The sequence below is a fragment of the Lathamus discolor genome, chromosome 2, assembly GCF_037157495.1.
Source record: "Lathamus discolor isolate bLatDis1 chromosome 2, bLatDis1.hap1, whole genome shotgun sequence".
NCBI classification, from domain to species: Eukaryota; Metazoa; Chordata; class Aves; order Psittaciformes; family Psittacidae; genus Lathamus; species Lathamus discolor.
In genome coordinates, this window is record NC_088885.1 from 5,703,090 (window position 1) to 5,720,878 (window position 17,789).

The following is a 17,789-nucleotide window of genomic DNA, read 5'->3' on the forward strand; positions in this document are numbered from 1 at the left end:
TTGGCTTATTTTGCAGTTCTGGAATTGTAATAATGCCCTACAGACAAATTTAACCAAAATGATGTGCTCAGACGTTTGCTAGCATCTTATCCAAAGTTGTTCCCATCCCAGTGTCTATTCAGCTAGTCAAATATACGTACAGTGCGCATTTGGTGAGGAGAAAATTGTAGGACTATGCATATTACAGTCATTTTTACACTAAGGCTTTTATAGAGATACTAGAAGAGCAGAATTCCTCACTTCCCCAGGCTGATGTGGAGGTCTCTGGTTTTGGATATGGCCTATGGAGAAGAACAATATCCATATGCATAAAGTTTATCTTGTGGTTCTTTTGAAGAGGAAAGTGAAGGAGGGAGTTGAAACTGCAGAAAATGGGCTGAGTCCATTTGAATCCTGCTTTTGCAGCGTTGTGCTGTTAGAGATCTGAATTGGCTGGCTTTCCTCCTCCAGCTATGCATCCAGCTACACTCCCACCCCCAGCCAGCATGGCCACAAGAAATGAGATGTTGTTGAAACAAAAGGTGCTTTGGCCAGACTTAAATGGAAAGCAACTTAACTGGGGTTTGTGTAAGAATGCTCAGGGTTGTTAGCTGGATGCATGATCAGGAGAAGGCATTCTGCAGTGCAGTGAGCGTAGTTAAGAGATCTGCTGGTTCTTAAGAGATGTCAAGTAATTTTCTGTATTCCTCTGCTCTGTCATCTTAACATGGACCCTGTTATCACACCCTAAAGGGGACTTGCTTCTCTAACCTCTAATCTATCTTGACAGCACTTGTATTAGTTGGTAGCAGCACATCGTGGCCAATTAACCTCTGTTTTGAGAGGGTGGGTGAATAGTACCTGCTGTAGAATCTGCTTCAGAGGGCCTTGCATGATAAAACTGATGTCAAAAGACCAAACAGGTATGGAGACAGAAAGAAACAAGCTAGATGGATGAAGGAACTGAAGCTCAGGAACCTGGACTGGGTGTAAGAAAGGAAAAGGCAGTAAAATGACATTTTACAGTTCTGCCTGCCAGGACTGCAGTTAAACTGAGGACAACAGCAGTGCCATGGAAATCCTGGTGGAACAAGGACAAGGATGAAATATTGCTCAGACACACCCAGAGGTCTCACTAAAGCCATGCTGGCTGTCCTTTTTCATTAGCAGGCAGGGAAGCATCAGCACAGCGTGCCTGAAAGGCTCAAGGAAAATCAAGTCTCAAGAGTAACCTGTCCTATATTTTCTTTTAGGACTTTTTCAGCAAATCTGATCCTTTCCTGGAGATTTTCCGGGTGAATGATGATGCAACCCAACAACTTGTTCACAGGACTGAGGTAAGGAACAGGGTTGGATTTACATTCGAAGGACACAGGTGGGCTGTCAGAAGGAATAGTTCATGCCCCTCATGTCACAAAAGGCATTACAGGCACCCACATTTCAAAACACTTCTATCTGTCTTGTAATTATTGGCTAATGGGTATCAGGTGTTGACTTATGTCCATGAGAGTAAGGGAAGATGGTACTGAAGCCAAAGATCCAGATGTAATTAAACTGGAAGATGCTCTGTTTGAAGGTCAGGAGTTCTACGTATTGTATTTAGCCCAAATCATGCTACAGAGAGGATCATATTCTTTTCTGTTAATACCATATTGCATTTTCTCTACCTCATCCCAGGATGCTGATGTTATGAGGTTTGTAAATCTGAGTGCTTCACATTAGTATCCTATGTCCCAGTGCCATTATTGGTTCCATGGTATTGACTGGCACTGTCTTCAAAGCAGCATTTAGGGGTACAGGCTGGAGCTGCATTTGGGATTATGAGCCTGTCTGTTATGTATCCCATGAAGTCTTACTAGTAAGGCAGACCATGTGTGTGTAAATCAATGCTGCTTATCCCCATTGACCAGTCCTGCATCTCTTCCATGGCTTCCAGTTCCGCGATGTATTCTACAACCTTTCCCTTAGGAATCATGCTCCCCCTGAAGCATAGCAGTACTGGGGCTATCTCTGTAGCATGATCTGTGTACGGGTCCGTTTCCCACCCATACACCTTTCTGGGGCTTTCCTGAGGAGGAATGTTGCAAACTGCAGGTAGCTCAAGGGCACATATCCCTTGCATGTTTATCTGCAAACCTCCAGCTGAGCTCTGCTTTCTTCTCTTTTTGATGAATGTACGGTATTGGAAACAGTACTATATTGGAAATGCTCTTGTTAGCATTCTGTTTGGAGATGTGCAGTTGTTAAGGGTTCCCGTCCTTTCTTTTCACTCACAGGTTGTGATGAATAACTTAAATCCAGCTTGGAAGACCTTTAAAGTGTCTGTAAATTCTCTGTGCAGCGGAGACCAGGACCGCAGGCTAAAGGTCAGAAATCATTTGTACTTTTCGAATTGTTTTACTCACAGAAAGCAGAATTTTGTCTCCCTTTTTCACTTGAAGATTGCTACTGTGCTCTGTCTTCTTCTTTGATGGGAAGTATGATCACACAGCTGCTTTATGATTACCACAATCAAATTAAGGATGCAGAGAAGTGGGAATCTACCGTAATCAGTAGATTATGCTCTAGACTTCTTAACAATAACCTCAAAAAAATGATGGAGCTGGGTTTGCCAATCAGTTGGATGATTTGAACCCAGCATCATTCAACTGGTGGAAGTAAATTCAAGGGAAATGGAAGCCCTGCCACCGTTTTAACTGCTATTTCCTCACTTTTATGGCTGGAGTCTCTCTGTAAAGAAACACACTCAATTAGAGTCCGTTATTATATTTGAAAAACAGGGTGGCCACAAAAAGATATGTGCCATAGCAATGACAGTGTTGCTGTAGCACATAGCACAGTCAGCGCATGGCACAGCCAGCAGAACACTGATGGTTGGGGTCTTGGAGCTTGGTGTAGAAAGCTTCATTTTCTTATCACTAATTGGTGTTAAATCAAGGCTGAATCCAGTTGGTCATATCTTCTAGTCAGGATTGAAGTTAATAGCAAATTTAAAGTATTAAAGGAGTGGCACTGCTCCCGGTGGCTATTTAGTCTCTTGGACCTGATATAAAGGACACTGGACCCAAAAATATGTCTTTTTTTGGTCTTCTTACCCTACCAAATTTTCTAGTAATGTTTTTCCCTTGTTGCTGCAAACCTTTCTTCTTTCATCATTGGAGCTGCACAACGCTGCAGAAGCAGTATTGTCATTTTTCACTCATATACTGCAGGGTGTGCTATGCAGATTGAAGAAAATAAAATGCCAGTTGTATACATGCATGCCAGAAAAGGGTGGAAAAGGTGGAAAGCAGTCTTATGAATGCTTGGATTTGTGCTGGTCGTGCTGGTTGTGCTTCAGTAATCAGCAGTTCTGTTACGGGATGACAGTGGTACTGGCAGTGTTTGAATCTGTATGTGTGTATGGTATCGAGGATGCACCAGGAAGAGACCAGTATGGATGGTTATTTTTATATATTGCTTATGCCCATTGTGGCACTGCTGGGCAAACAAGATGAGTCCAAGGGCAAAAGAAATACCAAAAGAAGGAGGAAGTTTTAGAAAACAATGAGAGATGTAGCAAGGAAAAGTGAAGGATGAAGTAGATGGAGCACAGGATACTTAAGAGGCCAGAGCAGAGTGGTTGTGACAGGTACATCTGAGATACTGGAAGGAAGTTCAGCACCTCGGGTGGTGCGGGGAAGCAGTCCTGAAAGGTATTTCATCTACTACTCTGCTCTTGTGAGACCCCACTTGCAGCCCTGTGTGCAGCTCTGGTGTCCTCAACATAAGAAGGACACGGAGCTGTTGGAGCAAGTCCAGAGGAGGCCATGAGGATGATCAGGGGCTGGAGCACCTCCTGCATGGAGACAGGCTGAGAACACTGGGGCTGTTCAGCCTGGAGAAGAGAAGCTGTGTGGAGACCTCAGAGCAGCTTCCAGCATCTGAAGGGAGCTACAAGGATGCTGGAGAGGGACTCTTCATCAGGGACTGTAGCGATAGGACAAGGGGTGATGGGTTCAAACTGAAACAGGGCAAGTTCAGGTTAGATATAAGGCAGAAGTTCTTCCCTGTGAGGGTGCTGAGGCGCTGGCACGGGGTGCCCAGAGAAGCTTTGGCTGCCCCGTCCCTGGCAGTGTTCAAGGCCAGGTTGGACAGAACCTTGGTTGATGTGGTCTAGTGTGAGGTGTCCTTGCCCATGGCAGGGGTTTGGAACTGGATGATGTTAAGGTCCTTTCCAGCCCAAATCATTCTGTGATTCTACGCCTTAGTTACTAAATGATCAGACCAGTTGTGTTTGGCATGTTCAGTGGGATTGAAACAGAGCTGTAGCAGATGAAATAGAGAATGAGGTGTAGGAAAAGTACAGCCCCCATTTTAAACTGCAAGCAAAATTAACAGTATTGGCTTAAGAGGGTTTCTAATGCAAATTAGAAACGTAGTTTCTAATGCAAAAAACGTAGAGGAGTTATTTATTGTAGCATGTGTAGGATGACAGTAATGTGAAGTGTCAGGATAATGAGTTTGTTATCCTGGGAGGTTGCAATTTTATAAATATCCTGGGTGTATTAGATATCTGTAAGTTTATTGCCTGAAAAACAGAAGGCAGGCAAATGACTCTGTCTTGTGTAAGCAATATAGTTATTCCGTAAAGCTGAAAGGGGGCAGAACTGTACAAAGCAATGCTGGAGAACATGGTATAGGCAAAATGTGAGATGCTGAGAGGCTGAAGAAGAGATGTAATGTGACAGATTATCTGTGTTACGCAGCCTGTCTGAAAGTGTACCTTATACAACCAGATGCAGATGCACCCTTGCACCCTGCTTCTTCCTCGGCACAGGGTCCCAGATCACCTAGTCCAGCTTATATCTGACAGTCACTTAGTTATGCCACCCCTCATAGGATCTGCTTCTTGAGGTAGCTTAAATTGAAATGGGTAACATCCCTTAGTAATGCAACCATGTAAGCCTGAGACAAGAGATGGATCAGATTGCTGCTGCTCAGATGGAAAGCAGAATTAACACAACACAGCCTTCACCACACTGTGTGTATGTGGCCTTTAAATCATTTAGATGAGAAAGCCTACAAAGAGATGTCAAATGGCATATGAGGCTTAGAATGTCAGAGCAAGTGACAAGTCCACAGTAGAGAAATGTGGTTCTGGAGGGAGAAACATGCTTTAGTCTCCTTGAAATCAAGGCAAGAAGGTATGAGAAAGGTTGAGATTTCAGCTTGGACAGAAGAAGATGGGTCTGGAAATAAAGGGGGTCTTTGAGTGATGAGCAGAGAGACGGTAGTCAAATTTGTTTGCAGATGATAGTGCCAAAAGAGAGGCTGAAGAGGGAGAAGTGAATAGGAACAAGAATAGTCCTTTAGGACTGCTTGTAGAGAAGATGAGAGGAAAGTCAGTGCAGGAGTGGGTGAAGAAGAGAACCAGGGCAAGGTGAATCTTATGAACCTATTGACGACAATTTTCGCAGTAGTCTTGATTCTGCAGGATCTTTTTTGCCTCTTTTCTTTTGGAGAATGCATGTTTTTATTGGTGCGCACAAGTGTTTGATTTTGATGTGTGAGTATTTGCCTGAGGCTGCAGTTCAGACTTTTGCAGGAACGCTAAAAGCAGTAAGATTTGCATCAGATCATTCATGAATGCAGAAATGGTTTTAAATTAATTATGGCTGTCAAAGAAGAAAAACATTTGAAGCTTCTTTAAAATTCAGGCCCTTTATACCTTTTGGTGGGTGTAAGATAAGGCTGCTATGGTAGAGCAGCCTGCAAAATCACTTGTGTTTGACAGATAGCGTATAGTACTTGTCAGATGACTATCCTGTTTGCTTTCTTTAGGGACTATAAGTTAGGGATTTGATGGCAGCAAGGACAGAAGAGTGGAAATGACAAGAATTAGAGAGGTGAAGTATCTGTGATGGGTTTAGCACTGTATAAATGTTTATACTTCGTGAGCATTCCAATCTTCACCCTACCATATTTTGGAACATTTGACTTTAGTTGTTTTGTTTCGCTTCATAAGGTATACAGCAATATGTTACTGCCAAGTGTTGAAGAATTCCCTGTGCTGTATTTCGTGTGGGGAGATTAAGTGTATTCCAGCTGCCTTGCTGAGTATCAGCTTCTCACAGGATTGCTTGATCACTGTGGACAGTAATTGCGTGAGGCTGGGTAGTTTTGTACCTGTACTTGCTGTTTCTCTTTTACATACTCTGGAAGGCGTAATCTAAGGTAAGCCTTTAAAAGGTATCAGAAATGCTTGGAGGGAAGTGTCAGCTCATGGACTTTCTGCAAATAGAGGGAGAGCTCTTAACAGCCGACACATTGCTACTGTCACTACCTGTGGCTCCCCTCTGTAGGCTATTTGGAGTTCTGAAGAGTTGGTTTTTCATCTCTGCCACTGAAATCACATGTGCAGTGAGCTTAGTGGTCTGGTTTGCGTTATGAAGAATGGGGATTAACATGACAAAAAGGCACTAAAACAACTCAGTTTAACTTACAGAAGTTTGTTCTTTGTAAGTCTTGCACCCAAAGCAGTCTTTACACTGGGCATTTGAAACTTTCTTGTTCAAAATGTCTGTTTAGAAAGATAAGATAAGCAAGGTCACTAAAATCAAAGCAACCAATAATTAGAGTCTGCCTCAGGAGTCTTTTGCCAGCATCCTTTACAAAGTTCTGTTGATTTGAATTCCTTATGGGCTTTAAAAAAAACCCCAACTAATTTTGCTTCATTTAGCTGTGGTGCAGAGAGCAGTTATTTTTTATTCCTCTCAGGACACCTTGTAAAACTTTATTGCAATTATTGCTGCCCTAGGTTTTATTATGAAAAAGATAGATTAGATTTATGAACCTACTGAGCTTTCCTTCCCAGACATTGAAACCATCTGAGAAGTCTGGTCACACTTCAGTGCCCATCATAACTTCATTTAATGCTGACGGTACAGAGAATTCGTGTATGCGTTGAAGTGAGCAAAGTACCTCCTTGATCCAAAAGCAGTGCGTTGCTTTTCTGATATGTAAAGAGGCTCAGTCCGCAATGGTCATTACTGGCAAATCTGAGCAAGAAATATAATCCTTCTGAGAAGAATGTCCTGTAAATTGTGGAACTTTGGCATTCAAGTTAGGTTTCAGCACGGCAGTTACATTGCTGTGAAAGGTTGAAATACAGGCTTGCATTGTAAGTGTCTACTGGCAGGGGTTATCTCCTCTCCATCCGCTCTAATAGTTGCAGGCTTCCTCTTTTTCTAGAGGATCTTTTCCTAGTCTACACTGAAAAAATATCTCTCTGTTTTGATATTAGATATTGTAATACTTGGGAAATAAACACCCAACAAGGTGCTGTAGAGGCACAAGCCAAACTCTACACATGGCATGAAGTAAGAACATCTGCTGCTGAGGGTATACAGAGAACCTCACTAAAAGAAGTTTGGTTCATAAGGAAAAGGGACAAAAAAAAACCCAAACCTGGAAGACATTGCTGCAGGTAAAATAATACACTGCAAGGAGAGGGGAAGCATGTGTCGCATCTGTATAGCAAGTCCTTAAGAAGAATATCCATTAAATATTTTTCTGCATCAGTCTCTGTCGTTGTCAGTTTATTTATTGTTTTGTCCCCTTCTAAGCCCGATTACAGGTGATGATCCTGATCCTGGGGACATCTATGCATGTACAGTGATGAGTTGGACCAGCAGCTGTGCTACTACATATATCAGGTCATAAATCCTCTGTATACATGAACGGCTCTTTGCAGCACGAAGCCCCAGGACTGTAACTGTTACCTTTGGGTAACCATGAGAAGGTTGCCTCTTACTGTGCACTTCTAATGAGGTTAAAACCTGGGTCTGCCATTCTTTCCCAGTCTCCCTTATGTCCATATGACTTCCTTGGCTCTGCCCATCCCATCTCGTGGAGTAGCTGTGTCTTAGCACACAAGTTACATGGTTGGTTTTCTGCTGAGGGGTCTATCAGCAGATACTTGTAGGCCCCAGTATATCTACAACGCGCTAGTGCTAGTGAGATGCATTCAGCATGTGATTGTTAATTCATTTCCGTAGTAAGACCTTTGTAATACATTGGCCTTTCCAATGTTAATTTTCACAGGCCATGAGTTTTCTACGTTTTTGTGCTAGATCATTGTTAACAAGGTCTTCTTGAGAGATCTGTACTTTGATTGAATTGATAATCTATGCAGTGCCTGTTCTGCCTCGTTCATGCTGATGTATAATGTGATCCTTGCTTACAATATTAATAGAAGAAGCTCAACAGCCTACAAGAAAGATTTTGATGGAAAGAGGCAATTAGTTTATTTCCATTTCATTAATTAAAATGAGAAAATTATTTTTAATTGAATAATCTCTTCCCCGGGGTCTGTTATGGCATTTTGGGGGGTAGAAGGTTGGTTCTGCCTCAGATAGTTGTAACCTTCTGTTTCCTTCTGATTTCTTCAGTGTTGAATTTTTCATACAAAATGATGGATCATTAGGGGAAAAAAAAAGGTTTCTTAAAGGTCTGTAAGTGTATTGGCTGTTCTGAGTTAAGGAGAAGCAAACAGCGGTGGGGTTTTTTTCATGCTCTCTGAGTTATTACTGCAGTTTTCTCTAAATCAATAAGCTTTCAGTGACCTTTAACACATGACTACAAGTCTACAATTTATAAACTAATCCTTCAATAAACCCTTAGTATCTGTGAAAGCCACTGGTGAAAGTAACTGAGCAGAACCAGTGAAGAAGGCCGAGTAAAGCTTAAGAGACAAGCAGTAAGTAATGCTTTCAGACAAACCTCTTAGTGCTTTTATTCTTGCACGGTTTCGCTGTCATAGAGTGCTTCTCTCTAGAAGCACTAATGTGGAAAGATACGGTTTATGGTCAACAGCAGTAATTTGTGCAGGATTATAAAAAGCATGTGGCACAAAGGGCAATTCAAGCACTGTCAAATGATGATTAGAAAAGCATGAACTAAAGGATTTCACACTGTTCCATAATAGAAGACTTCTTTGTTGTTGCTGTTTTCTTTGGGCTTTTATTTGCATGTAGAAATAGACGGGCACCAAGAATGAATCACAGCATAGGCTAGACCTGCTGGGTATTACTTGATTGGGTGATTTCAGTCATACCTGATTAACTACACAGTTTTATGTTCTCCCCTTCAATTTACTCACAAAATGAATACCAGTGGAGCCAGTCATTCCCTGCTTGCTTACCCTGCCATTGCCGAAGAGGTGTTCGCATATGGAGTCCTTCTTGTGGAAAGTCTTCAACCAGAAGAAAGGTGGACTCAACCTTTACATGTCTTTCATATGAATCAAAAGATGCCTTCAGATGACTTTTTCAGGAAGTCATTTTCATTAGGTCAGGGCATTTTCCTGGAATCTTTAGAAAAATTGCTTCACTGTTGGAGGTTGCAGATCTTCCTTTATCATCGGAATAGTTTATTTCGTAGTCATTTTAAGGAATGTCATCGTGTTGTGAGTTTCCAGAGAAGTGCTCGTGCAGCTGATAATTTTATATAATTGAAAGCTCCTTTTTGGTGGTCAAAAGACACACACGCACACACACACACACAAAATAGGCTTAAATATTGGGATGCGGTGTATATTTAATAAGTGGAAATATTTGTATAAGTGCATACTGCATAACCAGAGTAGGAGTTTTAAAACAGTATTCTCAGGGGTGATACATTCTTTTGAGGGTTATTATAAAATTAAAGTGAATGACACACTGTGAAAACCAGTTTCTGAAACCTTGTCTCGGTTTCATCTGGGATAGAGTTAGGATTTTCTAAGTAGCTGGTTAAGTGCTGTGTTTTGGGTTTAGTGTGAGAAGAATGCGGGTAACACACCGATGTTTTAGTTGTTGCTAAGTAGTGCTTACTCTACAGCAAGGACTTTTCAATTTCCCATGCTCTGCCAGTGAGGACAGGCTTAAGAACCTAGGAGGGGACATAGCCAGGACAGCTGAGCTGAATGCCCAGAGGGATATTCCATACCACAGAGCATCATGCTCAGAATATAAGCTGGGGGGAGTTGGCTGGGAACCACTTCTCACTGCTTGGGTATGAGATGGATATTGGTCAGTGGGTGGTGAGCAGTTGCATTGTGCATTGCATGTGCTTAGTGAGTTTTATTCCTCTCTGTCTTCTCTCTGTCATTACCATTGTTGTTGTTATTACTATATTTTACTTTATTTCAATTATTAAACCATTCTTATCTCAACCTGTGGGTTTTATCCTTTTCTGTTTCTCCTCCCATCCTACTGGGGCAGTGAATAAGCGACTGCATGGTACTTAGCTGCTGGCTGGGGTTAAACCACGACAGACCTCCTTGCGTAAATGCCATTGGACCTACTTTTCCAGTAAATGATTAATCAGAATACTACAATTCTTAATTAGAATACTACAGTTCTTAAACATTTCTCTTCTTTTTTCCTTCATATTTCCCTTGTTCTCTCTATGCCTGTGGTTGCAGGCACTACACTGATCATTAAAAACTCAAGTGGCCTACTTCACAAGGTCTGCTGTGATTGTGGGGAATTTGCCCTGTTTTGCTAGTTTGGGTTAATCTATAATTTAGCAATTGGCTTTTAGTGCCTCCTGAATTGATTAATCACAGCAGTTTGTTTGGAACCCTGATTTATCTGAGCAGGTCAAGGACTGATCTGATCAATCTTCATAGATGCTGTGCAGGGGGGGTGCAAGATTTAAGATCACCCTTAAAACAAAACTGATTAACTCCCGGTGTGCTTAATCTCAGCTCACAGATTCCTCTTTTCCTCTCCTCTTTCCTTGACACTGTTCTTGATAAAGCAGTTGAGGATGCTGGGGAAGAAAATACCAGATTGCAGTGAAGATTTAGGAGGGAGAAATAGGCTGAATAAATGAGCTTGATCCCAGTTTTGTTAGAGTCAAGGGAACTCATTCTGGTGACTTTAATAGGCACGAGTTTGTTTTCCCTTATTGTAACTGCTGGATCTATAGCAAATTAACTGTCAGATTAATTAATCTAGATTTGGGTTAATTGATGTTTGTGAAGTGTTTTGAAGATGAAAGAGCTGTCAAATGACAAGTGTTGTCACAACAATTAGGGGTGCAAGTGGATTGCACAAGGGAGAGATGGTCTGATAAACAGTGGTTAAAAGAGCTATCACTCACATACCCAAGGGATTGGTCTGCTGGTAAAGACTGTAGTAGAAGGCTGAAAAGCTGGTGCACATGATAAAATGGGTAGGGTAGGTAGGGATGGGCATCTTCCCCCATCCATTGGGTGACTCTGACCAAATTCAGTTGTTTGCTTTGTAAAAGGAGGTTCTTATTTCCAGTTCCTCATCAGAGCTCCCTGGTTCTGTTTCTCTTTTGCAAAGTGAGAGGACTGCCTCCAAGTAATCTGTACATTGCACTTATTGTGAGCTTTCTTTCAGTTGCTCACTTCCTCCATGGTTCCATCCGAAAACAAATACAGCCCTTCACAGCTTTCCTATACAAGTCATCAGGATGAGGAATGGTTGGAAGAGTGCTCTCACGCCTCTCGAGCTGGCTTTGAAAGTGACTTTTAATCCCCTGAAACAAAACAGAGGCACCTAGAAGCGTTGGCTGACTATAATCCAAATCGGAGGTGTCTGGTTCCTTCACAGCGCAATAGCTGATAAAGTACTAAATCCTATCCCTGGGACCACTTAAAATGAGACAAAGCAAAACCTTGGTAATGAGGATCAGTTCCACACTGGAGGGTGGGGCATAGGGGATGCTGATGAATTATATGAGCTCAGATCACTGTGTTGATAATGCCCTCAACACCCTACAGACCCCAGTATTAGCTGCAGAGCTGCTTACTGCAGCAGTTTAGAAACCAGAGCATTCATTTTGAATTAAAAGAATAAAGCAAAGCTCTGCTTAAACAGATCAGGATTAAGGCTTAGACGTAACCGTGTAAAGCAGGTGAATCCTATAGTGGGTGAATTTTAAAGTGTTGCATATCTTAAAGGAAATACATCGGTCTCATACTTTTGTGTCTTCAGGACATTTTGCTGTGTGGCTTACAGTGTCTCATTATATTAAAAATGAGAGAAAATGAAAGTGTAACCAGTTTCTCATATGCCTTTTTCATTTCTTTGGTTTGAGACTGGAAAGAATAGTGAAGGCAATTTCCCAACAATCTCATTTCAGACACTCATAAAGTAGCAAAGCCTCACACTGGCTGACATATAACCATATCACCATATCACCATATAACCAGCTGCTAAGGACCCTTCATTTCTTTTCAGATTGATTTTTTCTACTGTGTAAATTGAAAATTACACACTCATAGAAATTCTGTTGTTGTTAAATCTTGTAATACATGTATTCTTTCCTATGAACGGTATATTTTCTCTACTTAAATACAAAGCTTACCTCAAGATTCCACTCATAAATCTTATGTTGACAGTTTATGCGCGAACATAGTGCCACACAAAAATAGTTAAGCGCAACCGATAATAAAATCTGTGTATTTTTAAAGGGAGCGTTCTCAGGGAACAGAACAGAGTCGAATGCAAAGCAAAATAATATATTTGTTCCAAAAAAATTACAGGAAATATCTTCAGGAGCCTCATTATAAATTATAATTAATTATAAATTATAAATTAATGCAGCATTAGGGCAGAAATAGCTGTTAAGTGTGTCTAAACTTTAATAATTTAGAAGATGTCTGGGTTCATAGGAGTCACTTGAAAAGTGTGGACTTTCTCTCCCTCTGGCAGTCTGTGTTTGTCCCTTCCATACACAGTGGTCTCTCACTCTGGCCATCTGTATTTATCCCTTCCATACACAGTGGTCTCTCACTCTGGCCATCTGTATTTATCCCTTCCATACACAGTGGTCTCTCACTCTGGCCATCTGTATTTATCCCTTCCATACACAGTGGTCTCTCACTCTGGCCATCTGTATTTATCCCTTCCATACGCAGTGGTCTCTCACTCTGGCCATCTGTATTTATCCCTTCCATACACAGTGGTCTCCTGTACTACATATTCTGTTAAAACAGTTTACATCTGTGTTGTCTGCCAAAAATACGTTTCCTCCCAGCTAGATGACATGTTATAGATGTTTTGTCATGTGTACACACATGGGTATAATGCACCTTATATAGTGAATGGAGTGTTTTGTAATGAAAATGTTTTATCTGCCTTACCAAATCTAAATTAAGTGTATTTAATGTATATGTTAGTGTGAGGTGTCCCTGCCCATGGCAGGGGGTTGGAACTGGATGATCTTAAGGTCCTTTCCAACCCAAACCAGTCTGGGATTCTATAAGCAGAAGCATGGCCTGGCTTTTCGCCGTTCCTGTGCCAGTCTGGGTATGAAGAATTCACGCTGATTAAAGCCAACCAGCTCTGGGGAGGGCAGAGGTGAAGCAGTGGCAGGGTCAGAGCTGGGTAGCAGAAGGTCCCATGTGTGGTTAGAATAGAGGCTGTGATAGAATCAGCCCCCAGTGATACTTACAGACATTTGAAGCTTGAGCCTGCTGCAATATTGTTTTATGTCCTGTCCCTGAAACCTTGTCTTGTGCTGTACTGAAGCTGTGTTAAGAGTATGAGATAATGGCATTCCTCATCAGAATGCAGGGGGTGCTACTCCAGGCAGACTTATGAATATGTAAAACTTGCAGAAAATAATTAAAAATCACTAACTCATACTCATAATCATCTCGTGCACATTTTGAAATTGAGAATTGTGATTTTAGTAGCCTAAATGTGTTTTTTCACAGCACTTGAACCCCTAATCTCCTTAAGAGCTTTAACTCGTCAACACTACATAGCTTTAAGGTGACCTGCAAAAGTAAAACACGGCATCCTGGTAATGTAATGTTCATTGAATGCTTTCCTAGGCTGACTTGCGCCCATTTTCCTGGCTGTTCAGAGCATTAAGCATGTACTTGTAAAGCTGTTGACATTTGGGTTCTTTCCTTCGATCTTTAATGATACAGAAATAAGGGCCTGATCTGTCTTATATACAGCTTCTTGTGCTGATTTCTTTGGCTGTTAATTTCCTGCCTTCCTAGAGAAAGCAACACATCATTCTGATCACCGCTATGTAGCTGTCATTGCTGCATGCACAGGGACAGACTTGCCACCAAGCTTAAGATCAAGATCAGTTACAGGGTAGATATTCAGAGGAGCATAGGAAGTAGAGGTGAAGTTTGGGGAAGACAAATAAGCCAAAGAAAAGATAACTCCTTTGTTAGTCTTCTATAGGCGAGCATTCCTTTATAGGCAAATAGCTGAGGGAAAACCAAGTGTTTTCTCTACAGGATATTACTTGAAGCACTCTTTCATCTTCAAAGGCATGCAGAGCTTTGCCTGTGGTTTGTTGGGGTTTTGTTGTTAAATATTAGTGTTTCAAGGAGTGCAGCGTTAGCAGAGGCGGGCACTGGAATCCCTTCTACTTGGGTTATTTTGGATGTGGGATATGTGTCCCCCAGTTGCAGCTGCAGTGATCCTTCACACCCCAAAACACTACAGATTCCAGTGAATTCTGCCAAACACAGTACTGAAAGCTTCCCTTGTTTGTTTGCCAGGACTGAGGAATATGAAAAGATGCACATTCTGTAAGCACTGTTCTGGTAATAGCTGCCAAGAAAGATCTCCTTCCTTCACCTTCCATATTGTTTCTGTCCATCAATTTATGCTGCTCACAGGGTATCCATTGCTACAAGTTTGCACAAAATGCAGCGATACCCTGATCCTTCAGCGATTTCTAGATGTGTGCTTCCACTTGATGTTCTGAAGAGAAATACCTGTGCAAGTCTGCAGTACAGTCCTACAATGGCAGTCCTGCAAGAGCACTTAGTGAATAGCCTATTTATGCTAACACAATGCTGTGCTGAAGGAAAGCCTTGGGACAGCAGTGTGTTCTCTCCGCTTTTCACCCATCTCTTTGTGCCTAGCGTATGTCTCCTAAAACCAGCATAAATACAAAGGGAAAACCAAAGCTTTTCAGGATTTTCATCCCAACCTTTTTCACCAAAACCTGCTGCTTTGTTCAGCTGAAACAACTTGAATCTGTGACAATTTTGACAGCCTGTTCATCAAAAGAAGTCCCCCCAGCCCCAGATGTGTTTCTCTTTTGTTAGTCAAAAGAGCATCTCATAGACACATTTTCTTCTCTTGTTCAACAGTTTAAAACTGGGAACGGAAAGCCCATGGCTTTTTCTGTTTTCTTCTGGGTTTTGATTTGGTTTTTGAATTGCTTTGGATCAAACAGGGAAAGTTTGCATAACACGTTCAAGGCCAGGTTGGACGGAGTTTTGGTGTGAGGTTTCCCTGCCCATGGCAGGGAGTTGGAACTGGATGATCTTAAGGTCCTTTCTGACCCTAACTGTACTGTGATTCTGTTTTGCAGCCTCCAATAAAGACAGCACCTCACATAGTGTTGTTCCTGTGCAAGAGGACTGGATAGCGGTGAGCTCAGGGTGGCATTCCTGAGGGAAGGGCAGTACACTGTTAACATCTTTCTGTTCGGGTGCTTGATTCAAGCCCCTCACAGTTTGTAGAGGAGTGTGTTCCAGAGGAATACATTTCATATAGGCAAGATCCGCACTTCCCTGCTGTCATGTATGAAAAGGGACCACCAAGCAGTCATTTTAATATTCTACCTCATATGTTTTGTACATTATCATAGAATCATAGAATAGTTAGGGTTGGAAAGGACCTCAAGATCATCCAGTTCCAACCCCCTGCCATGGGCAGGGACACCTCACACTAAACCATCCCACCCAAGGCTCTGTCCAGCCTGGCCTTGAACTCCCCCAGGGATGGATCACTCACAACCTCCCTGGGCAACCGATTCCAGTGCCTCACCACCCTAACAGGAAAGAATTTCCTCCTTAGATCCAATCTAAACTTCCCCTGTTTAAGTTTTAACCCGTCTTGAGTTTATTCTGGGAATCTTAAATTACCTTGAAAGTTTGGAATGGTACTTGAGAAGTTCCACTACCACTGGCTTTGTGATAAAGTACTGGTTTCATCTACAGGAGACAATGTTAGCAAAATACATGTTGCAGCAGTGCAAGGAGCAACTGCATGTTCCATTTACTGTCATTTCTCACAACAGAGAGACATAACCGTATTTGAGCACAGATACTTTTATTCAATGAATGTGAACAGATGGTTATTTTGAAATTAATTGTGCTTGGGATTTATAAACCAGCTTCATACCTGGCTGGTTTTATATTCCACTTTGATTTCTTAAAGGCTGAACAAGCTGCCTAAAGCTTCTCTGCCTTGAGAATCAATTTTTCATGTGGCACTGCCATGCTAGTAATAATTCTTTAGTGCCTTTTCCTGTTCCAGACCTCAGTGATTTTACCTATAAAAAAGCTGGGGGGGAAAAAAAGCCGATCAGTTTATTTTCTCTCCTTCCTCTCTTCCCAACTGAATAAAGCTCCAATTGCTCAGAAATGAAATTGTTACTGGCTTTTTTCCTACTTTCTGTTTCACAGTTAATGAAAAGCTGTTCTTGTTGGCCCATGCTGTACTTAAGCATCTTAGAGAGGGGCGTTTGTTTCGGAACTGAGGAGTATTTCTGATTAAGTCTTGGTTTGTTGGGCCTTTTTTAACAGAGAATGTGCAAGCTCCTGTTCCTCTGAGCACGGTAGTCAAGCAGCAGGCAGCTTCTTTGCTCATACTTTCAAGTTCTTTTCTGCTGAGCCAAACTTATTTTCCTGCTTTGTTTTTGGCTTTCCAGTGCTTCTTTTAGCCCAGCTTCTCCTCTGCTATCCTGACTCGTCTCTTATCTATCAGAGACATAACAGTGAGACCCTGTATTCTGAGGGGGTTTTTTGAGAGGTGATGTGAATCTCCATTTCAGTTGGAGTCTCTATTGCTTCTTTGTGATTTCCAAAATAGGGCTTACTTGCTTCATCCATTTCTCAGTGTTGAAAATGGCTATTACATATCAATGGTGGAGCCCAATCTGTCGGGAGATCCTTGGTTTAAATATTTATACCTGACCTTGCTCCTACATGACTCAAATTTTGTACAAACAGGGGTTCAAGCCTCACTTTTGTTGTGATTTTCGGTTGGTTGGTTGGTTTTTTCTGATACCTGAAGTGATCCCATATCCATAAAGGATAATACTTTGGAATCTTCAGGAATGGTAAAACGCTTTTATAGCCATTTCTGTTTCAGTGCTGACATCATGGTTAGCCAACATAATATCAGCACTTCTGAGGCGTAGTTATTTTCCTACAGATTTTATTAGTGTTACATTTAATTCCAAAGCCCCCTCAGAAGTCCTTAGATATTTTATTATACCTATTAGATTAATAGCTGAAATAAAGCGTATCAGTGAGCGACTTAAACTGTAGAAAGGCTTTTTGAGCTGAGCTGAGACTTCAGATGTTCTTGAGGCCCGGGTCTGTATTGAATAACAGACCTGCCTAAATTGCAGGAGCCATCCGCTGGAAAAGATTAGAGTAATTACATGGCATTCTGCTGATACTTTAGATCTAGATACCCCCAGATGATTACAAGTTATAGAATAATTTAGCCTGGAAGGGACCTTAACATTTGGAATTCCAATGACCTCATTAACAGTATGAATATGTAGAGCTAGAGAATAAATACGAAAGATGTTTTGATATCCAATCCCTGTCCCTAAACTGGAAGCAAATTGAAACTGTGTGATCTAAGTGTGATTCAAATGCTTTTAACTGGAATACACTGGAGATTCTCGGCTAGGTTTTGAAGGAAGGTTTGTTGCGCACCTGACCTGAGGCGGTCTGGGAAGATTGGACTATTCCAAGGGGTACATTCTCTGCACTTCCCGAAAAATCTCTTGAGGGGTCTTAAGTTGCA

At 41.6% G+C, this 17,789-nt stretch overlaps 1 protein-coding gene across 4 annotated transcripts in view; it reads left to right on the top strand.

Moving 5' to 3' along the window:
• CPNE4 (copine 4) overlaps positions 1-17,789 on the top strand; it is a 289,357-nt gene that overhangs the window by 198,390 nt on the left and 73,178 nt on the right. For all 4 annotated transcript variants that reach the window (XM_065665582.1, XM_065665585.1, XM_065665583.1 and 1 more), the window contains 2 exons: positions 1,233-1,316; positions 2,256-2,345. In XM_065665582.1, the coding sequence (XP_065521654.1) occupies positions 1,233-1,316; positions 2,256-2,345 (174 nt within the window). The remainder of the gene's footprint in view (positions 1-1,232; positions 1,317-2,255; positions 2,346-17,789) is intronic.